General features: G+C 39.6%; 1 protein-coding gene across 1 annotated transcript; it reads left to right on the top strand.

The window, feature by feature from the left end:
* Positions 1–1,591: 1,591 nt before the first annotated feature.
* On the top strand, positions 1,592–27,083 carry LOC117418265 (regulator of G-protein signaling 10-like). Its single transcript, XM_034031132.3, has 5 exons — positions 1,592–1,859; positions 8,027–8,145; positions 10,217–10,303; positions 11,482–11,625; positions 24,296–27,083. The coding sequence occupies exons 1-5, from the start codon at positions 1,808–1,810 to the stop codon at positions 24,428–24,430; spliced, it is 537 nt and encodes a 178-aa protein (XP_033887023.1). The 5' UTR covers positions 1,592–1,807; the 3' UTR covers positions 24,431–27,083.

Raw genomic sequence — 27,083 nt, forward strand, 5'->3', positions numbered from 1 at the left:
GCCAAAAAGCTCTATTTTGGTCTCATCAGACCATAGAATCTTCTTCCACTTGGTCTCAGAGTCTCCCACATGCCTTCTGGCAAACTCTAGTCGAGATTTCATGTGAGTTTTTTTTAACATTGGCTTTCTTTTTGCCACTCTCCCATAAAGGCCAGTTTTGTGAAGCACCCGGACTATTGTTGCTGTATGCACAGTGTCTCCCAGCTCAGCTGTGGAAGACTGTAACTCCTTTAGAGTTGCCATAGGCCTCTTGGTGGCCTCCCTGACTAGTGCCCTTCTCGCCCGGATACTCCGTTTTTGAGGACGGTCTGTTGTAGACAGATTCACAGTTGTGCCATATTCTCTCCATTTCTTAATAATGGACTTTACTGTGCTCCGGGGGATATTCAATGCCTTGGAAATGTTTTTATATCCTACCCCTGATTGGTACTTTTGAAGAACCTTATTCCGGATTTGCTTTGAATGTTCCTTTGTCTTCATGATGTAGTTTTTGTTAGGAAATGTATTAACCAACTGTGGGACCTCCCAGAGACAGGTGTATTTAACCTGAAATCATGTGAAACACCTTAATTGCACACAGGTGGACTCTATTCAACTAATTATGTGACTTCTAAAGACAATTGGTTGCACCAGAGCTTATTTAGGTGTGTCATAGCAAAGGGGGTGAATACTTATGCAATCAATTATTTTCTGTTTTATATTTGTAATTAATTTAGAACAATTTGTAGATTTTATTTTTCACTTTGACATTATGGACTTTTTTTGTGTTGATCAGTGGCAAAAACTCCTAATTAAATCCATTTTGATTCCATGTTGTAACACAATAAAATGTGGAAAAGTCCAAGGGGGGTGAATACTTTTGAGAGCCACTGTATTGAAGTGCATTATGAAGTGCACTGAAGAAATGCAAACAGAGCCCTGGCAGTCCAATCCAGCAATGGGTTTGATATGCACACAGAATAATGTCACAGCAATGGATTACCATATGTGATGGTATCTTTGAGCTATATCATTGGTACTGATAGAAGCCTCACCTTGGCTGCCATTGCTCCTTTAAGACTACTGCAGACCATCGAAGTGATCCAAGGCATTGTACAACATGCAAAATAAAATTGTAAGAAAGATCACTGTTTGGGTTCTGTAAAAGCTGAAGTTTGTCATTATCAAAGTATGTACATTCCATTCATTAATGGGTTTTAATTCAAGTTGGAAATTGTGTCATTTTAAATTAGCCAATGTTATCTGTCCTTGCTTTTTAAGTCTTGTTGCTTGAAGCAGAAGAGGAATCTGTCTAACAACATTTCCTATAGAGATATGCACTACCTCGATCGCTATCGGGTACAACATTGCGTGGTTTTGTAACCCACTGCAACCCAAAACTGGCAGAGAGTGGATGACTGTAGAATATCTGAAAACGTGCGCCAGACAAACATCATACGTTTTTTGGACTATTTAGAATTAGTCCAAAAAACAACTTTAGGTTATGACACGTGTGTTCCTTTTCTTCCGACAGTTTCCTGTTGCGAAACTGTGTGTGTGTAGAGGAGTCTGGTTTAGAATCGATCGGTGGTGGGGAGAGAGGAAGGAGGGAGAGAGGGAGGGGGAGCAAACTTGTGATTTTGGTCTAACCACAGAACTGCAGTCAACGAGAAGAGGATGTGCACCAAATCCTGCGTCAGACTAATGCTGCTGTCGGGGGGGAGAGGAAAGGGAAGAAAGAACCGAATGTAATTAGACTCGAGAGTGAAGAGAAAGGAGAGAGACCCGGGGACGCTGCTGTAAAGCTGCTCGTACACTCTTGTGAAGGATGTTTTCTCGGTCAGTTATTAGCCGTCTGAGCAGGAAGCGTCCGCCTTCAGGTAAAGAAATTAAGCTAATAATAATAATAATAATAATAATAATAATAATAATAATAATAATAAAAGTTTAATAAGAGACTTTTTTGTAAGAATGAAGGGAAAATATTTTTAAACTGTTTGCCGCATGTAGCCCTTTCTGCCCACCAAACTCATGTATCATGTTCTTAAGAGTTAGCTACCTTTTTGTTTTACTTAAACAAAAACAAAACAAAAAACCCGCCTGTACCTACTAAATTTGAAACATAGTTACTGCATTACTAAAATAGTAAAGAAAACCTTGTAAGACAAAAGTGCATACTTTATTCTGTCGTAGTCAGTTGTAACAAAAACCGCAACATAACTACACCCCTTAATGTGGCACAGGACTAGATGGCAGAAACGTAACACGTCCTGCTATACCAGCCGCTAGTATTCTATGAAAATGTCTTATACCGGAACGTTAATTTATGTTATTACCAGCGCATCGGTAGGCTACTCGTGTAAATAGCTTTACAATAAATCGTTTTAAAAATAAATAGATAGGTTTACGTTTAAGAAAACGGTTTGGGGAGGCACATGCTACTTTTATGTTTTGGTATCCTTTCCCGAAAATGACACATGCTCATCTCCTCACTGCAGGAGATGTGTTTTTTTTTAATCTATTTTTTAAGCCAGGAAGATCTCTTACTTTACAATTTTAAAGCTTTTGAATGTAGGATGACATTGTTAAAGCAACATTTTGCGCGTGTGTGTGAGAAAAAACGACTGAAAAACACAAATAGCTTGACTACCTTGTACTATAGTTTGCTTCTACTTATATGGTGCTTTTAGTTCCCCGAGCTTAAAAAAAAAATTCTATGCTATTTAAATTGTTACCATGTTTGGAAAAAAAAGTCACTCTATTTAGATTTTACTTCCTGAACTAAGAACAAGTATACCCTCTTACGGGCTCAGAGTGATGTATTGTCTGTCAGGTTACCTAGGGAAATATTCCAACAGCTAAAACTATATGTGGGGATACAAGCCAAAAGCCAAATACCAAAACGCTGGTTTAAATGGAAGCGTGCAGCAACCTTCACTTATAATTTATGTTATCAATTTCTTCTTCTAAAGGGATGCGCTAGGTAATGTTTTTGGCTGTCAACCATGCTTAAAGTAGTGTAAAAAAGGTCTGCTTTTTAAAATAAAAATGTAAACAGACACCAAACTTCAATTAAGTCCCCATTTTATTTTGGAGAGAACAATGGTATGGTTTATTTAAAAAAAAGTTTGAGTGGAAACTACTACCTAGGCACAATGCCACAGTAAATGTGGATTTAAACATGGTCTTAAGATGTGTGTGACTATCGTGATAATACACATTGAACTTTTCTAATGGGGCCTCTGTCGTGATCATGGTGCTTGGTTTTCTTAACAGCTGCTATTCACAAAGCTTCAACTTCTGAGTTACATCAAAAATACATTTAATGTATTCTGTAATCAATAACAGTTTAGAACAGTTTCAGGAATCCATTACAATTCCTGTGCTGTAGTAATTGGGTATTTTACAACAGGGAGACCACATGGATTTTTATGGGTAATCCTGCGATAACCATGGAGAGGTGGTTGATGCATTCCATGGTGATTCCCCAGTGCTGTAAAATGCTCTAAACATTTAGCAGTGGTTATCCCCACATGGTATGCATTTAGTATATCAACCCCTTAGGGCCAGAAATGTAACTTTAATTATGTAAAAAGTGCCGGATCCGGGGTCCTCAAGTGACTCACTTATGAAAGCACGACTGAGTGGTGTGCAGAGTGAGTCATACAGTCAGGGCAGTGCAGGTTCACGTCCTGGCTGTGCAGTCACCAGTCTGCTCTGAGGATTACAGAGGGAGCATCACATTGGCTTTAGCACTCCCACTGGTTAGGTAGGCAAAACCAGCAGGACTGTTTCTTCTCATTGCACTACAGCAAACCTCACTGGCCAGGCTCAAGCAGACACTTGCAGGGCTGGCCTTTGACCTCCAGAAGCCGGTAGCTCACTGACATGCACTCTCGAGTTCTTGTGTGTAAAAGAGGAAGCTGTCTCAGTCATGGGATCAGAGGACGCTCACTGAACCTGCAGTTCTCCTGAGCTGTGTGGGGAATTGCTGCGGTGAAGGAACATAATGAACATTCTAAATTGGGGAGGAAATTGAGGGGTAAAAATATGGGAACTCGAAATTTTTTAAAAAAAGACATGGTAGATCTGTAAAACTTGTAACCATGCTCAATTGTGGCCCTGAATCCAGTGGATTTATTTAGTGATAATTTTGAATCTAATCACAGCACATCTGAAAGACTGGACACCTAAAGTTTTTAATGTGAGGAAACATCCAGAGCTAGATTCTCAAAGCTTTTACTCCAAAACGTCATTAGCATAATATTTGCACAAAGTAATAAAACACCCAATAAAGTTTCCAAACCAGTAATAAACATAGATATTTGATGCTGGGGCTTGTGAGTCGTCTTTGGTTTTTTCTTGTTTGTTTTAGAATTGTAAATGGTATGGTTTTTTTTTCCATCAAACAAAAATAGAAAGTAAATAGCTTTGAGAATCTAGCCCCCAGTCTTTTAAGCCTGACTTGGTCACACACACACATGTTGTAAACCGTGCTGCACTTAGGGTTTAAGGGTTGTTTACTGAGAGTTTACAATCTGATTCAGGTTGTATAGACCTTTTCACAGTTTCCCATTAAGCCCTATGCATGGCAGGGTTGTGATTTGAAGTAGTTATTGAGTAATTACAGAAGTTGGCCTGTTTGAGAAGTTGGAAATCAAAATCAAGTGGAGTTTATTGTTTTGTTCCCCGTTGTTACAACCAAATTAGCTATTGAGGGAGAGATGAGTCTGTGGTTAACCCTTACCCTGGTGTAATCTGAGAATACAATATCCTCCTGCTGAATCAATGCCCAATGCATGGCTTAATAACATTTCCTGATCATCACCCCTCCCTAGATTTGTCAGAACAATATCATCATGATCAGCTATTTTACACAGCTCATTTAACCGCTCCTCTTGCTTTTATTCACCCGGAAACCCTGGAAGGTATAATGGACGATGCCAAAATCCAGGGCTGTATCCAGAGCAGCTCCCAAACTAGGGGCCAGGGACCCCTGCAGGTCTGTGAGATGGTTTTAGACGACAACATCTTACCTTCCCTGGGCAGAAGGATCTATTTATTTACATGAAAGGTGCTCTGAGGTCCTTTGTATATTTCCAGTGCCTTTGCTAAGAGTATGTACTATTATACAACCAAAGGGTGTGATTGTAAAGTAATCAAATGTTCACATTTCTTTGCTGGTCAAGATGCCTAATGTCATTATATCATTTTACACAATTGTATTATTTACACCCTGTTCAAAAAATATAATTTTAGTCTTCTGAAAACAAAAAGGTTAATGTGTAGGTTCCATGGATCCCAGTATACACAGCATCGCTGCCACGATGGCATGGTGCCTCAGGTGTGTTGTGTGAAACACAAGGCTCAGCATTACGCAACTCCTCAACAAAGTTAGCTTCAGTCTCTGAGGCAATATTTCTTATGAGTCACATCTGCTACAAGCACCTTCTCAGAAGATAGATACTCACTTGGGGCAGGAAATGCCTTGGTCTTACTGCAAGAGATGGACTAAAATGTCTGCCAGATTCCGGTGTGCTTTATCCATTTCACTTTGTCAAAGTGGTCAATTGGTTACAGAAATAATGTAAGAATGGGAAGTGCACTTAGTGCCACATTCTTGTTCCGTTTTACACCAAAATACAATTTCTTAGTGTCTATTTACTACTTTTAAGTTTTGGCTCAATTGTGTTTTTTGTTTGAATTACCGGACCTAATTGACATTAAAAATATTTTAGTACGATAAATAATTAAGACACACAAACTATAATCAAGCAATAACTTTAAGGCTAGTTTATCCAAGTAACACATAATAACCAGCTCTAAAGATAATGTTAGGGTTTTCCAATGAAACCCCTTTTTTTGTCAGCAGATTTTAAATGAAACTGAAACAAGCCTTTTAAAAAATGTATTGATTTCATAACAAGAAAAGTAGCCTTTCACTCATCTATACAATTGAGTACCAATCAATGGCAATTAACTTCTGCATTGCATGAAAAGAAAATAGGTAAGACAAATGACCAAGTGGAGTTCGTTAACTGATTTGATTAATAGATTGTTATTGCTTGGTAATCGGTAATTGTGTAGACAAGGTAAAAGAAGGAACTGATTGTTATTTAATTTAATACTACCTTACAACTTAAAGCATGTTGATGAAATTGCTCAACACCTCTGAGTATCTGCACAGCCCTAGTTTTCAACCTACCTTTAAAAAGTAAATGTTGTTGAATAAGATGTGATTTGTGTGGGCACTGGTACCTGTCAAGGTTTTTTATTTATTTAATTCAGAATTAGTGTATAGCCAGCTTTTTTTAAATTGCTGTTTCAGTGAGACAGGCCCTATCGAAGTACAGTTCAGTGTGAATTTCACTCAGGCTGGAGGCTGAGCTGTGCTGAGGTCGGGTTTATCACAGGATATACTGACTCTGTACTGACTCACTGTATCACAGGATATACAGGCCTGGAATTCATATAGAAGTTAGTGGTGCAGTCAGTTCCACTGTTCATGATAATCACATATTCCTCCAGTCCTACTCACTGTAATCCTAGGACCTGTTAATGTGCCTCCTTCCTGTTGGTACTGAAGTTCAAGTTAAACTATAAGAGCACTGTAAATAAACTGTCAAGATTTTCAAATCGATATTGTCACTTCTCTTAAGGGGTGGACAGGAAGGAGCTTCTATAACCCACTTTCACATGTCCTGGGAGGGAGATGGTTGATGTCACTTGTGCTGAATTATTTATCTGCTTGGGTTGGAAGGCCATACTCTCCTATTGACATTGCTATTGACATTATACTCGACTTGCATTGGATCAATTTAATGAGTTCACCAGTGGTTAAAAGGTGACCACCCATTCTGCTTTTTGATGAGTGATGCTGATGAGCTAACCGATTACAGACTCGGCAAAACACTGGTGGACTTTGCTTTCAAGCATGGTACTAAATCCTATCTTCTGCAAGCCCTCCCAGTTTTGTTCTGTAGGGCTCAGCAGATGGTTTATAGCTCCAGCAGGATTTTCAGTGGTCCGAGGGCTTCGGTTCCTCATTTATTTCCGTTTTTTAAAGCCCGTCGTTATCGTAAGCTCTGTAAAAACCCTGGTTTTGTTTTTGTGGAGGTAGTGGTTGCGGGGCAAATAAAGTAAGGGAAAGCAAGCAGGCCTACAGGAACTCCATAATAATTTATGGCTTGAGTTTTAGCAGTTCAAAACACCAGCATAGAGTTTAGAGGTAGTCACGAGATGGAAATCTGAAACTGGGTACTAGTGGCGAACCAATGACCAGAATTATTCTTTATTCACAACATCCTGAAAAAGACATGGGTACCCTTTTGGTCATTTTAAGCTCAGGTCTGGTAGCTGCAGTGTTGAAGACACACAAGGTACTTGACTTACTTGACATCAATTATCAGGTCATCTTTTAAAAGGTGACCACCCATTCTTTTTTGTGGCGAGTGATCCTGTAAAAAATGCCACTTTTGCATTTGAAGCATTTTACAAACTCATGCCACTTTTGCATTTGAAGCATTTGAAGCATTTTACAAACTCATGTTAGAAAAAACTCTGCTGTTAGTTTTATAAACAACTCTTTCAAATCCTCATTGCTTACACATTTGTATATCAGTGACATTGAGAAAGATGATTTTGTTTTTTTTCAATTATTTTACAGGTGACATATTTTGAACAGTTTGGGATATGCAAAAAAAGGCAGAATTTTTTTTAAGAAGTTAGACTATTTTTTCTGTTGGCAATTTAATTTTAAGGATGAGGGATTTCCATTCATGATGGCTTTTTCATGGCTGTTAATGTGCATTACTGGGTAAGGTCCCCTGTGTATTACAGTAGAAATACAGTATGCATTTAAGAAATATTATACCCATAATATGTACTGAAAATTGTGGTTTCTAATTCAAGGTTTGTTTGCTCTTCTGACTGTTTTATTGATTGGGACGATCAGTTGCCATGATACACATCTTGTTACACATTTTTTTGCCAGATGTTGAAATGAACATGGTCATCGAGTTTCTTTCCTACCCTTATTTTCTTTCAGAGATTCAGGATAACGATGTCCTAGCCAGCACAAGCCACCATGGAGCTACAGGAACAGAGAAATGGTCAATTTCCTTAGAACATCTCCTGGATGACGCTGAGGGGGTCAGACGCTTCAGGGTGAGTCCTAGAGGAGAGAAATGGTAGAATTATCAGGTCATGAGTGGTTTAATATCTTTTAAAAGGTGATGCTGATGAGCTAACCATTTTGTGGTGAGTGATGTAAAAATGACTTTTGTTGAAGCATGTTACAAACACTCAACATCAAATTGTTAATATAATGTTAGAAAAAAACTCAGTTGTTTGTTTTATAAACAGCTCTTTCAAATCCTCATTGCTTACACATGTATATCATTGGCATTGTGAGAAACCCTTGATTTTCTCCCCAATTTAGAATTTCAATCCCTCTCAGCAGCAATTCCCCAACAGCTCAGGAGACCAGTGAGTGTCCTCCAATCTCACGACAAAGACAATTTCCTCTTTACCCCCAGGAGCTCGAGAGTGTTTAGCTATTAAAGCCTTGGTTAGCATTATTTCAACAGAGGTAGATTTTACTAACACTAGCTCTATGTCTTATAAGGGGTACCTATGTATTATGTTGCTATCAGCAAACACACACATTGGACTGATGGGAAAAGTGTTGTTTTGAATATAGGCAAAACTAGCAGGTGTGCAATCTCAGTTATCTTATCTTTAAACATGAGAAGTACATTTACTCTTCCCTTAGAAAAGTTCACTGTGGGGAATTTGCATAGTAAATTTGTACATCACTGTGCTTTACTGTACATCAAAAACATTTTCGCCATGTTTTGGCTTTTTTGACAGAACATGTGTATCCCAGTAATTATTGCTAATAACCGGTTTTGACTGACTCATTGTACAGGCAGATCAGAACAGATCTGTACTAAAAAGGTACCAGATTTGTATTGAATTTAGGTTTCACATCCACTGCAGTACAATGCTGTCCACATTGTAGTGGATTTCTACAGCTCATAGATTGATTGACTGCACGTTGTGTTTAAATGGTCCAGGTGATTAATGGCCCCTCTAGCCCACTGACTCCTTGCAGCTCTGCATGTGCCCTTTGGCATGTGCTCTGAGAAACTCTGCAAGTTTTTTGAAAGAACACTGAAAGATGTATTCAAAGTAGAGTGCACATGTACTTTAAATGCTGAATTCCTTCCCTTTGAAAAAGAGATATTATAGTATTCTGTAATATAGACCAAAACACTATAGTTTACAATAGTGCTCACTACGGAAATACTGTTTTGGCTACTAATACTGTATATAGAATACAGATGTGTCTTTTTCGATCTATGATGTGTCTTTGTGAGTGTGTGTTTGTCTGTGTCTGTGTTTTCATTTAAGGTCTGCAAGATTACAATAAGTAAATAGTTCCACAGAGCTTTTCTTAAATGATCTAAATTCTCTCTTGCATGCTATTGCCTGCCGGTAAGAGAATATTTGACAGGAAATGACCAATTTCACAAGTGCCTTCTCGTACAGTCATTTTAGAGAACAGTATTTAAATGAATGCTATCATGTTTTTAAGGTCCAGTCCATATCCAAAGTTAACTGCGATAAATCCAAACTGTCGTAAAGATACGTTGAATGGGTGTCAGGACTTTTCTATACAAAAAATACTATTTTCATTGCATTTTCATATCTGAATTAAAGTCCCCTTGTAAAAGTTTCCTATAGTAAAATCATAGAAAAGTGTAATAAAGCCTAGTAAAAGCATGGTTAATTATAAGTAAGCATTGTAAAGGATATTTAAAAACATGGCAAACCCGGGTAAGCTATTGTACATGCATAGTGTAACCATGGGAAACTGCAAAGTTACTGTGCAAATTTACTGCGGTAAACTTTTACAAGGCTACTCGCACTGTAGACACATGTAACACAGGCTAGATCAGCAAAGTGTCTCATTTGGGTTTAGGAGAAGTGCCATCTGGTAAATGAGGTTTATTTTCGCACTGTTAACACACAGTACCTGTACAATACCTGCCCATTATATATGCCTAGCTGCGCTACGTCATCTGTGACATGAGTATTGGTTGGTTCAGTTGGACTAAACTGAAATCAAGAGGAAATGCCACAAGCGAATGCCGCAGCTAGGGAGACGCTCTTGAACATTGGCTGTACGAGCCTGTCTGGGTTCATGTTAACTTTCTCTACGTTTTCTCCTCAGGAGTTTTTAAAGAGTGAGTTTAGCGAAGAAAATGTTTTGTTTTGGATAGAATGTGAAGACTTCAAGAAGACACAGGACATTGAAAGAGTAAGACTTGGGGAAAAATTCTTTTTTTTTTTGTAATAGTTTCCAGAGTTTGTTTACTTTTTAAAGCATGTGGATGTAATTCAATTGAACTACAGTAATATAATGTTATCTTCATACAGTATTAAACTATACTTGTAACCCTAAAGACCTTGACAAAACAGTAAAAGGGGTTGGCTAGTGTTTTAAGTCTTAGTCACACATCATAAATCAGCTGGCGATACCTTTCTCAACTTTTAGCTCAGAAGCTCTCACCAGCAGAACGAGAATTTCTCTGACAAGTTCATGCTGTCTCCTGCAACAAAGCTGCTGCGCTTATTGTTGCGAGTGGTGTATTGCCTAGGAAAAGAAAAGGATAAATAGCTGAGCACCATGAAATATTAAAACAAATCAGGATTATGTTGACAAATATATTGCTGCGATAAGGACAACATGAGATACAGCAAAGGTAAAAAGGGTTACCAACAAGAGAGAAAGTTAGTAGTGTCTAATAGTGAACCCACATACCATATGAAAACACATTGCAGAACGGGTCTGCCATTGGACTGGCAAACCTGAATGTTTAAGTTTGCACATTCTCTACTAATAGGAGTCCTGCAAATACTGCAATCATGTTTGTATGTCCAGAAATACTTCACTTGTACATAATGGCGAAGTTAAAATAAAGGGACCAGCCATATAAAAATCTACAAAAAGTATCAGCCTGTAAAGTTAAACAAGACACAACTGGGGCAAACTTGGCTCCCACTTTTTTATGCATGTTGCTAATAGTCCCTGCTGCAATACAAATGGAAAGGCAAGTTTGGCCCTGCTGTATCTTGGCTGTTTTTGTACCTGTGAAATGTTTTGGACAGATATCACTTTAATATTAATAAATCACCTTGTAGAAACAGGAACAAGTAGGGTAGTGCTAAGTAAAACAGGATTGAATATGAAGGCGGGGAAAACAAAGGAAATCAGGTCGGGTATATCTTCTGTGTGTATAGTACGTGGGGTAACTGCTGTTCTATTCATTCTTGTTTTTATTTTTTTAATGCTTTTGGTAGCGTAAAACTGAAACAAATCATGCTTAAAACTAGGGGTGATGTATAAAATGAAACAAGTAGAATTTGTTTCTTTATCGATGCCCTCGCAGTGGGGGTTCCACTGGTAACTCGCCCCTTGTGCTTCACTCACTTCAGCTTCGAGACAAAGCCAAACACATCTATGGCACATACCTGTCCAGCAAGTCCAGCACCCAAGTGAACGTGGAGGGCCAGTCCCGACTCAGCGAGAGCATGCTGGAGCAGCCCCACCCCCTCATGTTCCAGAAGCTGCAGGATCAGGTAAGTCTTGTACAGACAGCAGGGCACACTGTGTGAGCCCACCTGCGGCAGTCCAGCCAGTAACCAGGTGCTAAAACAGCAGCACAGGAACAAAGGTAGTAGAAATAAGAAAGCAATAATTTGATTGTTTGGACTTCTAAAGGCTATATTTAGGCAGACCCAGATATGAAACTTTGCAAGGGCATTAGATACAAAAAGATATTCTGTATACTGTGAGTGCATTGCGACATACTTTTTCATGATACAGAATGGCTTGAATGGCTGTTGAAGGATATTGGGAACTTAACTGTTTTAACTCCTATTTAATACTGTCCCCAGTAAGTAGTTTTTCCTCTCTGACACACTGCTTATCTCTATAAAATAAAACCATACCGCCGTTCTCTCAGTTAAATTACATGCCACTTTATGGATCTCTTTATGGACAAATCAGTTGTCTACAGGAAGAGAGAGGAACAAAATATATTTGTACATCTCTGATTTATCATTTTTCATAAACAATTCAAGCTAAATTATCATTATTATCACGATAATCAAAGAAGTGCTGTTCATATTGTCAGCAATGTTCCCCAGACTCCTTGTAATGCAGCAGAGTCTACAGTCATGTTCAGGTTCAAACGAATATGTTTTCTTGGTTGACTATGTCGTTTGCTGATAGTGGTTCAGCTTTTTTTACATGATACTACCTGCAGCAGCAATATTATAGGAGGTTATAAATATCAACAACAAGCTCCATATCTCATTGGAAGTTAAACAGAAATTAAAACTGGGATTGCCTTTTTCACAGTGTTTTGTTTACTGATAAGATTTTACAGGAAACACCTACTGATATTTTTAGCATCCACCTTAAATGTTTGAAAAAAAGAAAGTCAATAAAACAGTGTGGGACAGAATGACACTCGGAATCACAGATTCCATTGAACAATAGAAGATATTACTGTATGTGTTTCCACTGCACAAGCAGGCCAGGCCAGTGCCAAGCGAGACTGGGCTGTTACAGCAGCAAAGGAGCCTGATAGCTTTTCCATTTCAGGCAGGGTCTGGGTGGGGAGGGAGGGGCGGGCAGGGTCTGGGCGGGGAGGGAGGGGCGGGCAGAGCCTTTAAGAAGCTGACATCACGAGTACAGTAAAAGGAGAACAGCAAACACTATGCATTGGGAAGTCATGCATGTTGTGAAACGGTGTTATACATAGTGTTTAGGATCAGAGACTGAGAATTACACAATTTGAGATTGTTCAATAAGGCCCAAAAAAAAGCCATTTGACTGTACCGCTATGAAAATGTCCCTCTGAATGGTTTCACACCTGGTCAATTCTGGAATGTTGACTTAAGAAAAAAAAAAAAAAAAAAAAAAAGTTTACAAAAGGTTAAAATGTTGGTAAAAAAAAATTGATCAATTGTAAAAAAAAAAAATAATAATTGAAACTCCATTCTATCAGGGCCTCACTCTGTAATAGTGTTATTTATTTTTATATAGTGTTTTTTTTATAACTCTGCCCCTAATGAGTCTTTTCTCTCTGCCATGACAAGAGCAGGTTTCTCCTTCTCAGAATCCTATTGGAAAATGAATTTGTAGCGTTGTCTAAATATGTTTATTAACCCTACATGACACAGCTGTATCCCAAACCGGTACCAATCACTGGCCTGATTTAAAAGAAAGAAACTCAAACTGAGTCAGTCTGACCTCCTGTGAGATGTGAAAATAGCCTCTCGCTTCATAGGGTATAATAGCCCTTTGAAAAGCATTGGATACACACAGTCGCAGCAAAAACATGAAAAAAATCTGATTCAGGGCTTGACACCGGCTGAATTTGAAAGGGGAACTTCATTAGATTAAGTTGGTTTGGCCACAGTTATGTGGGCCACACAGGTTTTAGGAGTGTAAGAAAAATGTTGCCGCTGGGTTCTCATAAAGCCTTTCAAGTATCTGCAACGAATGTGAGTTTGCAAAGCGAGGGCTCAATGGCACAACATCCTGCGTGACTACAAGCGTGCATTTCAGAACATGCGGATAGCTTTAACCAGTAAAGGCAGGAGCGCATTTCAAAACATACATATAGCTTTAACCAGTAAAGGCAGGGATGCATTTCAGAACATGCGGATAGCTTTAACCAGTAAAGGCAGGGATGCATTTCAGAACATGCGGATAGCTTTAACCAGTAAAGGCAGGCATGCATTTCAGAACATGCAGATAGCTTTAACCAGTAAAGGCAGGAGCGCATTTCAGAACATGCGGATAGCTTTAACCAGTAAAGGCAGGGATGCATTTCAGAACATGCGGATAGCTTTAACCAGTAAAGGCAGGGATGCATTTCAGAACATGCGGATAGCTTTAACCAGTAAAGGCAGGGATGCATTTCAGAACATGCAGATAGCTTTAACCAGTAAAGGCAGGGATGCATTTCAGAACATGCGGATAGCTTTAACCAGTAAAGGCAGGCATGCATTTCAGAACATGCAGATAGCTTTAACTAGTAAAGGCACGCATGCATTTCAGAACATGCGGATAGCTTTAACCAGTAAAGGCAGGCATGCATTTCAGAACATGCGGATAGCTTTAACCAGTAAAGGCAGGCACGCATTTCAGAACATGCAGATAGCTTTAACCAGTAAAGGCAGGGATGCATTTCAGAACATGCGGATAGCTTTAACCAGTAAAGGCAGGCATGCATTTCAGAACATGCGGATAGCTTTAACCAGTAAAGGCAGGAGCGCATTTCAGAACATGCGGATAGCTTTAACCAGTAAAGGCAGGGATGCATTTCAGAACATGCGGATAGCTTTAACCAGTAAAGGCAGGGATGCATTTCAGAACATGCGGATAGCTTTAACCAGTAAAGGCAGGCACGCATTTCAGAACATGCAGATAGCTTTAACCAGTAAAGGCAGGGATGCATTTCAGAACATGCGGATAGCTTTAACCAGTAAAGGCAGGCATGCATTTCAGAACATGCGGATAGCTTTAACCAGTAAAGGCAGGAGCGCATTTCAGAACATGCGGATAGCTTTAACCAGTAAAGGCAGGGATGCATTTCAGAACATGCGGATAGCTTTAACCAGTAAAGGCAGGGATGCATTTCAGAACATGCGGATAGCTTTAACCAGTAAAGGCAGGGATGCATTTCAGAACATGCAGATAGCTTTAACCAGTAAAGGCAGGGATGCATTTCAGAACATGCGGATAGCTTTAACCAGTAAAGGCAGGCATGCATTTCAGAACATGCAGATAGCTTTAACTAGTAAAGGCACGCATGCATTTCAGAACATGCGGATAGCTTTAACCAGTAAAGGCAGGCATGCATTTCAGAACATGCGGATAGCTTTAACCAGTAAAGGCAGGCACGCATTTCAGAACATGCAGATAGCTTTAACCAGTAAAGGCAGGCACGCATTTCAGAACATGCGGATAGCTTTAACCAGTAAAGGCAGACACGCATTTCAGAACATGCGGATAGCTTTAACCAGTAAAGGCAGGGATGCATTTCAGAACATGCAGATAGCTTTAACCAGTAAAGGCAGGCACGCATTTCAGAACATGCAGATAGCTTTAACCAGTAAAGGCAGGCACGCATTTCAGAACATGCAGATAGCTTTAACCAGTAAAGGCAGGCACGCATTTCAGAACATGCAGATAGCTTTAACCAGTAAAGGCAGGCACGCATTTCAGAACATGCGGATAGCTTTAACCAGTAAAGGCAGGCACGCATTTCAGAACATGCGGATAGCTTTAACCAGTAAAGGCAGGCACGCATTTCAGAACATGCGGATAGCTTTAACCAGTAAAGGCAGGCACGCATTTCAGAACATGCGGATAGCTTTAACTAGTAAAGGCACGCATGCATTTCAGATGCTTTATTTATGATTGCAAACAGATCTTTTGTACATTTTCTAATTATTCTTGAAACGACCCAGCGAGACTTCCTTTTTAAAGGGTGTACATCCCCACCACTCCCCTCGGCCCCCCTCCTTTTTGATTTTTTTCAGAAAGCTTGGGAGGGGTTAGCAAAATAGAAACAAATTAAACTTCTGCTGTTAGTTCTTAGTACCCCCAAGGTCAGTCACAGTCTATATGTTGTGTATCTCACGATTTTTTTAATTCAATTCCATAATTCGTTTTAATGTTATTTTAGAGAATTCACTGCAGCTTAAAACCTGGTATTCCTTGTACTCAAGATAGCATGTCCTGAACAAAGCCCTGACATGTGGAATGCATTTCACCACACTTCTGAAATTGAGTTTGTTTTTTTGTATGAAGAAAAAGGAACCTCTGTTTGCTTAGTCGCTACAAATTAAAAATAACCCTCACTAAGAAATTTATAAACAGGAACAAGTGTCTAGCTCGAGTCTCAATGTTGTGAACCATGCTTAATCAGCAGTTTATCGTCACTGCACACAAACAGTCGTCCGAACAACCCTTATAAAAATATAATACAGTATTTTTGCAGTTCTCCCATAGTTTACCATGATTTTTCATGTTTTTTTAATATGCTTTGTCATACCTCTCAAAGCTTAACAATGCTTACCTATGCTTTACTGTGCTTGCATTGTGCTTATTACGCTTTGCTATGCTTTTATTAGGGGAAACTTTTATTTATGGGTTATCAGAACAGATGTTAAAATGCAGACCGATGGAAAGGGATCTACTTTCTATTTTACCCCATTTAGAAACTCATTAACCTTCTGTATCCCTGAATCATGTACTGTTCCATCCATCACACAATTACAGTGGTACCACATATATTATTCCTTTTACTACTAGAACGAATGGGTGGGACTTACAGTAATTCTAGGGGTAAGACTCAGCCCACTATGCTTATCCTGGCTAATCCATCCTATAAAGACCAAGCCTACTTGTCACCTAAATGTTCTGAAAGTCTCTCCCCCTCCTCCCTATCTCCCTTATCAGGGTCAGTGGTCCTCCATCACCTGGCCTCGGTTGACCCCCGAGGTTTCACCTCAATTGAGGTAGTCCAGAAAGCCTGGGCCAAACAGTGACGTCATACTACATTTCTATTAATGCTGTGCCTCAGCCTTTGAATCTTCAATGTACCCCCTTAAACGTTTTTCTGCAGTAGTAGCTCACTTTTTTGTGGAATTATAATATTTTTTGTTAGTTCTTGATGTAAATTCATCATTTACTTAAAATAATTACAGCTTTTAGCACATTGAGATACAAATCTGTTTTTCAGGGGCAAAACGTCTTGAAGTTCTAAAACACTGGGGGACTGTCATAGAAAGACAGTGATTCTTGGTGGTAAATCTCCCTCCTGACCTGTGAGGGCGCTAAGTAATGGGAACAGAGTACCCTGGACTGCTTGGCTTGACACTTTGTTCCTAGGGTTAAAAGGAAATCGGTCATTTAGAAAAGGGGCGGAGCTTCAGTACATTCACTCATCGACCCAGAAGGGAAATGATGTGGCAGCTGCGGATTGGAGGAACGGCTGCAATCGTTTACCAAGGGGTCATGAGTGACGGTATAAGTAGGGGTCAAAGCGACGTAATCTGTTCCTTCGTTTTGGTTAGTGAAAAAGAACCCGGAAGGACCTGAGGATTTGTGTATACGTATCGTGAGTGTTTTGTTTGTTTGTCTAATTATATCTTGTTATTATTAGACGGCTAACATGTTCCGGAGCTGTCGCCAAGGGCCAGCACCAAAACCCAGAACAGCACTGCACTTGTATCACGAAGTAACTGTATTTGCACCATGAGCACTAACTCATGCACTAACCGGACTTGTGTATGTGTTTTGTGTGGGTGTATAATAAACAGGACTATTATTTCGGGACAAACCCAGGGATTACAAATTAAGTAATACACGTCACTGTATTACTTACCATCATTTATTGTTTACTGTTTGTTTTGCCGTAAAGGCACTGGACATACAAATCATTAAAGTTTGCACCTGGATTATAATTGTCTGGCTGTTCATTGATCACCTGCACCTGCACACTGTTAACACTAGAAGGACCGGAGATATACTCACACCTAAAAGCCCCGCAGCAGTCTTTCTGACGGCTGTATTCAAAACACTGTAAATAGTATAACGAAAGGAGAAACAGACGGATGAAATTAGTTTTTTAAAAATGTTTTTATTGAGTACGTTACATAAACATCTGAACAACCAAAGCATATATATATATATGAACATTTATTTTACAAATCAGAACAAGAAAATGTAAATAAATAAACATCTGAACAGTTTATTTATCAGATGCGCAAAAGCAACTTAACAGCGTAGATAAATAAACTTAGAAGAAAACATTTCACAGAAGCACACAGCACAAGAATTTATAAAAAAAAAGTCTAATTTATTTATATTTATTTATTTATTTATTTTTTCGACAAAAGGGTATTCCTTTACCTTGAGTCTAAGGCTGTTCACAATCAACACAGATAATGCGCTTCTCCACGCCGCCTTTCTGCACAGGGCACAGCTACCCTATTTTTATTGCACTTGCCAACCTGGCATTGGCGTCTCTTGCGGGGTTGCCAGCTTCAGCTGTGGGTACACACTTGGCAGTCTCCCTCTGTTCCAAATGCTTCTTGCAAAGTTCCTGTGCTAACTGTACATATTCTCTCCTTGGTAAATTCTTCTCCATGCATTCTTTGTAAAGTACCTAGGTGTTGATAGCTGCTAGGTCCAGTACATTGTAAAACACCCAAAAAAGGCCACCGTCGGGAGCCAGCTTTCACGGAATACTTCCGTGCCATCTGATCCAAAACATCAACTCAACAACAATTTTCTTGCGCTGTAAAACTCCATGGTCTCTGGTATTTATTTTCACTAGTCCCAATGCTAAATGACTGACCAAAACGCACAGCTGGCAAGCAGACGCCAGCCTTTGAAAAGGCTGATTGAAAAACAATAGAGTGTCAGTCATTCACTCAGGCAGAGAGTAGAGACTAATTTAATTACAGCTAAACACATTGCGGACTGGTAAATAAAAATAATAAAGTAGAATACCGTTCTGTATAATCAAAACACAATTGTTTTCTGTGTGGCCGTCAATGTGACTGCTCCCAGGGCTTTTAGGTTAATGTAATTTATCTCCTTTATTTCTGCACTCCTGCTTTTCAGAAAGGTACATGTACAAATGTGTTACACGACTGGAGAAAATTACATTTTAAAACCAAAAAACGGCAAAATGACTGCCGCAGGGCTTCTAGTGTTAACCACTTTGCCACATGTGGTGTCAGAACATGGGATTATGGATCACAAATAACTTGCAGCGCTGCTGGAGGCGCTGGACAGCAGACAGGAGGCTGCGGAGAGACGGAGAGAAGAGCGGTACATGGCGTTGGTTGAGAAGATCGGTCTGGCGATCCAGACCACAGTACCAACAACACCCGTGATGATGGCCCCAAAGGCGAGGGCACAGAAAATGACGGCGGAGGATGACACCAAGGCTTACCTGGTCACTTTTGAGCAGCTGGCTACCACTGCGTCATGGCCCATAATGCACTGGGCGAGCCAGCTGGGATCCTGCCTGATCAGGGAGACTCAGGCAGCATACCAAGCCATGACGCAGAGATTCTGGGATCAATGAGCTATTAACAACCAAATGAGCAAGATGTGCCAAATGGCCTCCTCTCGTTTATAAACTTTCTTATGTTCTTATAATTGAACTTGGGTTAATTGAGCCTTCCAGGAGTGAGTGGTGCAGTTCAATTGTCATAGTGGCCAAGAAAGACGGCACCAACCGCTTCTGTGTGGACTTCCGGAAGGTAAAAGCTATTGTCAAGTTCATTGCCTACCCTATGCTTCGGGTCGACGAGCTTCTAGATAGACTGGGAAAGGCATCTCTACTCTGGACATGACAAAAGGATACTGGCAGATCACTTTAACCTGCAGTTCTAGAGAGAAAACTGCATTTTCAACCCCTGAAGGGTTGTTTCATTTCAAAACCATGCCATTTGGGCTACATGGTGCTCCCGCTGACTTTCAGAGCCTGATGGACCAGGTTTTACACACACATCATGAATATGCAGCAGCGTATGGCGTGGTTATTTAGAGTGCTACCTGGCGAGAGCATTTGGCTAGGGTTACAGCCATCCCTCAATCTCTGAGAGTAGCCCAGCTGACAGGTAACTTGGGAAAATGTACGTTTGCCAAAACAGGGACTCATTATTTGGGATTTTTAATGGGGAGTGGAAGGGTTAAACCCGTTGTCACCAAAATCCAGGCTTTGGTAGATGCGGCAATCCCCAAAACCAAAACTCAGGTGAGGTCGCTACTGGGATTAGCCGGTTATTACCGCCGCTTTATCCGAGTATGTGGTTAGTCAACCTCACCAATAAGAGTGCCCCAAATTTGATTAAATGGTCAGTAGAGTGTCAGGAGGCGTTTGATACTATTAAGCGAAGACTCTACCAGGCCCCCATTCTCATCACACCTGATTTCACCAAGAGATTCATCCTCCACACCGATGCGTCGGATGTGGGTTTAAGTGCGGTCTTGTCCCAAAAGGTTGACGGAGTAGGACACCTGATATTGTATATCAGTAAAAAGATGCTCCCTCGGGAGCGCAACTACTCCGTGGTCGAAAAGGAGTGTTTGGCCATTAAATGGGCTACTCACTCCTTACGATACTATCTGCTGGGACATTCATTTGATCTTATCACAGACCACACCCCACTCAAGTGGTTAAGCACAATGAAGGATAGCAATGCCCGGATAACTCGGTGGTATCTGGCATTGCAGCCCTTCAAGTACCACATGGTACATTGTGCGGGGAAAGACCACCAAAGTGCGGATTATTTTTGCCGGGAGGGGGGAGTTCCTTCGGCTCCACTCTGAGCGGTGGGATATTTGACAGAAAGACAATGATTCTTGGTGGTAAATCTCTCTCTCAACCTGTGAGAGTGCTAAGTAACGAGAACAGTCTATTCTTGCCTGACACGTCATTCCGAGGGTTAAAAGGAAGTTGGTCATTCAGAAAAGGAGCGGAGCTTCGGTTCATTAACTCATCGACCCGGAAAGGAAATGATGTGGCAGCCGTGGATTGGAGGAGCGGCTGCAATCATTTACCAAGGGGTCATGAGTGACGGTATAAGTAGGGGACGAAGCAACGTAATCTGTTCCTTCGTTTTGGTTAGAGAAAAAGAACCCGGAAGGACCTGAGGATTTGTGTATACGTATTGCGAGTGTTTTGTTTGTTTGTCTAATTATGTCTTGTTATTATTAGACGGCTAACATGTTCTGGAGCTGTCGCCAAGGGCCAGCACCAAAACCCGGAACAGCACTGCACTTGTATCACGAAGTAACTGTATTTGCACCTTGAGCACTAATTCATGCACTAACCGGACTTGTGTATATGTTTTGTGTGGGTGTATAATAAACAGGACTATTTCGGGACAAACCCAGGGATTACAAATTAAGTAATACACGCCACTGTATTACTTACCATCATTTATTGTTTACTGTTTGTTTTGCCGTCAGGCACTGGACATGCAAATCATTAAACAACTTTGCACCTGGATTATAATTGTCTGTCTGTTCATTGATCACCTGCACCTGCACACTGTTAACCACTTTGCCACAGGGACATATTTTCAAAGCATTTCCTCCATTCTCTAATTAACTCAATTTTTTTTAAAGGAGAAAAAAAGTAATGTTAATGTTACAAAATAAAAAACAAAACACACAGAGTGCTTAAGAGGACTTAAAATATATAACTTAGTTGTTTGGTTCTAGATTTGTAAAATTAACAGGTGTTTTACGTCTTTTAAAAAAAAACAGGAGTTAATTAGAGACTGGAGTAAACACTTTGAAAATTTGTCCTTAATCATCCAGCTGCAGAACACTAAAATATGTCTGGAGGGAAATAGCGGAGGTGCCCCTATTAGTTAGTCCCCATGGAAATCCACTGTAAAATCTATAGGGCTGCAACAAAGGTTACATTTTGACCTTCGAAGGTTCAGAACACATTACCGAAGGAAGGTTCGAAGCTTCAATGGTACTCATTTGCATAATTTATTGGTGATGTCACCATACTACTTGTTTATATTTTATTCAAAATCCTATTATTTTACAGGTAATCCATATTAATAAAATATTATTAATAAAACATTCACATGTAGTTTAAAAATACGTTATATAGAACAATAATCATGTTTTTATAATTTAAATAAAAATAAAAATACATGTTGTTTATTTACACTTAAGTGAGCCTGCTTGCGATATATACAGTAAGCATTGCACCAGCACCAACTGCAGCGGACAAAGCTTTATTTAGCAGTCACCATTCCAAGCAGGTTATCAGTCACATTTTACTACTACTAAAAATATTAATAATACTAATAATAATATGAACTTACGCTTGTCAAGTGACCCCAGAGATTGGTTATGCCTCCATGATGATACGAGTTGCTTGCACAGTTGCATTCAACCTTTTTTTTTGGTCGTCTGGGCATTTAACAAAAAAATCCCAAACAGCAGAGGGTTTCGAGACATATCTTTCAATACAGCTTATGCCTTACGCATGCTACAACGCTTTGCTGTCAAGAAGGCCAGTGAAGAAATTAAAGGTTTGCTTCTGGATAACATGAGCTGGAGCAGAGAGGGGCGGACGGTGCTCAGTTTTCGAAATTAAAATTATTAGTGTTAGTGTATGATTTGTAAGTTTCAAACATATTCTACCAAAGCACTTCTCTTACACTGTCTTGTACACAAGGTATTCAGTACATATTTTACTGAAGCACTACAGCCTAGAGGTATGAGCCCACTGCTTTGGATACTTTATACCCTGCTCCATACACTCAAGCAGCGGCACAAGAGTTGCTATGTAACGATTTGGTAGCAGATTTTAATAACAACTTTTGTTTACGTACTATGCATTATACAAATCAAAAGATCGAATTTTGCATGTGAGTGACATTTAATGTGTGATTTATAGTATTCACACATTGTCAAACAGTTTCTGTTAACAGGAAGAAGAAAAGAAAAAAAAATACAGTGCGTGAACCGGTCTGACGAACCTTCGAAGGTTTAAAACAATCTTCAAATCCCTGGCTAGCGAACGAACCTTCGAACCTTAGGACGCAGCTCTAAAAATTTCCTAAAATCTGCAACGAGAAAAGATTATTTTCTGCAAACTTCTGCAGACTTTTTAATGAAAAACAGTGTTCATGAGTATAAGTAAATAAGAAAAAGTCACAGTTAGTTAAATTCATTTTTTTTATTAAATCACATTACTAAAATCTTTATGGAAATCAAAGAAAAAAAACACATCATAAAGCAAAGAGAGTTCACTTTTTTTTTTAAAACTCTTACAGCGCTGACTATTGGATGCCATTTTTTAAAATATACATAAAACATAATTCTTAAAGAAATACAGTTATGGCCAAAACATATGACTATATTTAACCACATTAGTAATAATAACATTTGCCTAGCAGAATAAGATTGTAGTGGTGCACTGGGATTCAAATTAGCATTGGTACATTTTACAAATGCACTGTTTTACAAATGTGTACTAGGCTTGGAGAATTTTTTTACAAATGTAACATGGTATTTTTAGAAACATGTGTTGTTCACCAAAATGTTGTAATTTTAAAACGTATCCACATCAAGACAGCACATAGAAATAGCACATGGAAACTGTAACAACTGTAACTGTAACAATTTTTTTTAAAAAAAGAGGATTTTCACAAAAATGTTGTCAACCCAAGTAATCAGATAATATCTAATACAGTTCGCCACCCCCCTCCTTTTTGAGCATTCATGTTACTACACCATGTACAAAAAAGTGTGTATTTCCATATATAATTAGAATGACATCTTTCAGGACCTGCAATGTAGGGGGTACAAGCAAGGTCCTAATTGTTTTTCACAGACCTTTCACATAGGAGTAACAGAACAATGCTTTGCTTTGAACCTGCGACTAAACTATGAAATCCTTTTGTAAAATAATAATAATAATAGTAATAATCTTGCCTTGTTTCGTTCTTCAGTAGCCACTGTTTGTCTATCCATGGTCATTGTCACGGTCTTCTGTCGTTTTAACAGAAGCTATGACGGTGAGTTACTGGAAATACTGGACTTGCATTTTGCATTTCAGCCCTATCTTTTGCTGTTATATTCGGTGCTAATTTTGATTTGTTTCTGGAGCTCACCGATGTCCTTAGGAATCTCTCCATGGCTGAACTAAAGCTTGCACTGAAACCCCTCCACACTTCTTACAATACAAATAGCGCGTATGTGCTCTAGTGAAAATGTACAGTGATAGTAGGGAGCAAATGTTTTGAGTTTTCAGGGTTTTTTGGACTAATTAGTGGAGGTGCCCCTATTTGACCCTAACCTTAGCACAACTTTTGTCATTTATAATGACCCTTGCCTTCCTCCTTATTAAAGATGTATCTTTTGATACACTTCCCAGGTCTTCATAAAGGATCATTCTATTCCAAGTCAGTAGTTGGTTCCATGCACACCATGAGGCTGAAATAAGAAATCTGCATAACTTGCATAACCAGTACCAGCACACCATCTGGTTTGTCATACCTCCATTACATCAGCAAATCTAAATAGTCAACTTTGACACAATTGGCATACCACTGTTAAATTCTCACAAAGTCCACTCCCATTCACAGTAAATATGTATGCACTTGCTTGGGTTTCTGGAGATGGGGTGTATGTATGTTACTGACATACCTTATTTCTTTTTATTACCCTCAGATTTTCAACCTTATGAAATTTGACAGCTACAGTCGCTTCCTGAGGTCGGACATCTTTATGAAGTCGAAGAGGTTAGAAGAAAGTGGCAGCGAGGAGACGGTAGCCAAAAGAGCTTCCAGAATTTACAACACATGACCAGCACAGCACGTCGGATACGAAGAACGGCATTGCTTCAGACTAGTCCTTGGCTACGCTTGCATTGTAAAAAAAAAAAAAAAACTAAAAAAAAAAAAAAAAAAAAAACTAAAGGGGATTTGCATGCTTTGAAATGCAAAGTATCCCTTAGGAGAACTCAGCACAACCTCTGTACCTCTGATATTCAACTAGGGTAACACAAAGATCAGCTACAGGCCCATCATGTAACCCTCTATGACTGAGATCTTTCTCTCTGCAAAGTGAAGATTACTTCCTGACCATAGGAAGCTGCTGTGGTAACCCAATGCTCCATGACTGTGAGATATTTATGTCTGCAAAGCTGAGATTACTTCCTGATAGGAAGCTGCTGTGTTTGTTTTAAGTGATTCTGATGACCTTCACCCAGCAATCCCTCTGCAGGGTTCATAAATATCCACAGCACAGTATGATAACGTCTGGACCTGGTACAGACCTTCAGGCAGTAGATCTGAGGTATAAAGCTCATGGTTCAATGTGCTTCTTGCTTCTTCCATCTGATGGAAACCACGTGTACAGTATATCAGCTGGAATATGGGAATTCTGTTGAGGTGACCGAACCATCTCAGCTGTCGATTTTACCGTGCCCATCCATCGGGCAAGAACCTAAGGGGGTGTTCAGTCAGTGCTTGACTGTTCTCCTACCTGCTCCATGGAAATACCCATTGATGAGCACTAAATCAAGTCTGTTATAACACTGTTATATTCTAATGGCATGTCTGGAAACACCTTGCAGTAAGTGGCAGTTCCTAGGAATAATGGCTGGAATAAGACTGCTCATCTCAAGCACAGCAGGGTTGGTCCTCATCAGTATTTGGATGGGGGACCTCAAAGCAGGCGCTGAAGTGTATGAAGTGGTATTAGTAGTGCTTGAGTCAGAGCTCACAAGTCCCCACATAGTTTTAATAGGTACTTTGCTGTTGGATGTGTGGTCTTTTGGAAGAGGCATAGGATCTTCTGTAAAACTATTCAAAAATTGACACTTTTTCAGTGTCCAGTGAAGACACTTTGTCAAACCCTTTGTACCTACCTTCACTTTCTATCTGTATAGCCGAAAGATACTGACGATCCCAAGCCATATTTCCAAGAAAGCAGGATGTCCTGGCTAAAGTCCCACACCATTTAATTCAATTCACTGTAAACAGAAAATGGGTCAGAGTAACCCGAAAAACGAGGTGTTGCATCGGAGTGGATCTTTATGATTAAATAACGCAAAGAACCCTAAAGACAGGTGTTAAAGGGCAAGTAGCTTCAAAGAGGTACTGTCCCCTTATCTTTGTATGATGTTTGCAATCTAGTGAACAGATATTAAGGATCGGGGATACTGCTGGTAATACAGAGTCATGCTCTAGCTGGCTGGTACTGCCTCTCATAACGACACACATTGGCTGATCCAGCCTGGGTTACAGATATCTGTGACAGGCAAATATAACAGAAAGGCAGCTCCGAACTCAGATCAAAGCACCTTGACACCAAAAATATCACAGAATTAAAATGTTTTTTTTTAATATATATTTTCTAACACCATACAAAGGCAAAGGGGTAGTAAACTTTGAAATGCTAGAAAAAAAAGTGCCACATTTTGACCCTTTCTACCTGAATTGTAGACTGCAGATGGAACTGCCCCAGTTTGATACTGGAGTGATAGTTTTACAAACTAGTTTTAAATTCCACATGGATACTGTAGGTGGTATACTTGTGGAATTTCACTCTACTACATATGTTCTGTTGTACAGGTAAGTCTATTGAAGAATTCATTTTGATTAGATTGTGCCGTTTACAAAACGGAAAATCAATATCTGCCATTGACAATACAATCCTGAAACTTACAGTATAGAGACTGTGGTTTCTCTGATGTAGTGAATATGAAAACTACCTCCTAAAATAAGTGGTAGTGCTCCCTGCTATTGCTGAAAGAGAGGGTGAAAAATACGCTCCCATAATCGCCTCGGTATGCTGTGTCTGGCAATACTAGTGGTGAAGCAGCATCAGACCAATAGAGGCTTGTACCATCTGGTTACACTGCAGCGCAAGCACTTTAATAATCTGGTTTAAAATTGTGCTGTTACCATCAGAGGTTCATTCATAATTAAAATGTCCACATCCGCATGATGTTTAAATCTTAAATATATAATACCTGTACAAACTGCCAATACAAAGAATAACTAACTAAAAAGGGCACAAATACACACTGTCCATATACAGCCATACAGAATACCCTTGAGGGTGAATTCAGTCCCTACAGAATCCAATGGGAGGGCAGTAGTCGGGCTGCCTTCCTGTAGGAATCGGTGTTTAGCTTGTTTGCGCACCCAGTAATTCTTTAAGCCATTAGGTCCTGTGTTTGTTTGCTTCATTGTTCAGTTTTTAATTTGAGTTGTATTCATGGTACAGGCTGAGAAAGTTGTGCACTATGCTAGGTGTGATAGCTACCTTATTGGGAGACAAATGTATGAATGCCTTGAGTGTCAGGTTGCTCGCTTGAAGACTGTAGTTTGCTTGCATTCTTGTTGGTTTAATCAAATGTTTACATTGTCTTTGTTGGTACTGATATCGCTTCTGGTCATTGTTATATTTGTGTTTTTGTAAGAATTTTATTAAAATAGATTTCTGTTTG

Source organism: Acipenser ruthenus, chromosome 13 (assembly GCF_902713425.1).
Source record: "Acipenser ruthenus chromosome 13, fAciRut3.2 maternal haplotype, whole genome shotgun sequence".
NCBI classification, from domain to species: domain Eukaryota; kingdom Metazoa; phylum Chordata; class Actinopteri; order Acipenseriformes; family Acipenseridae; genus Acipenser; species Acipenser ruthenus.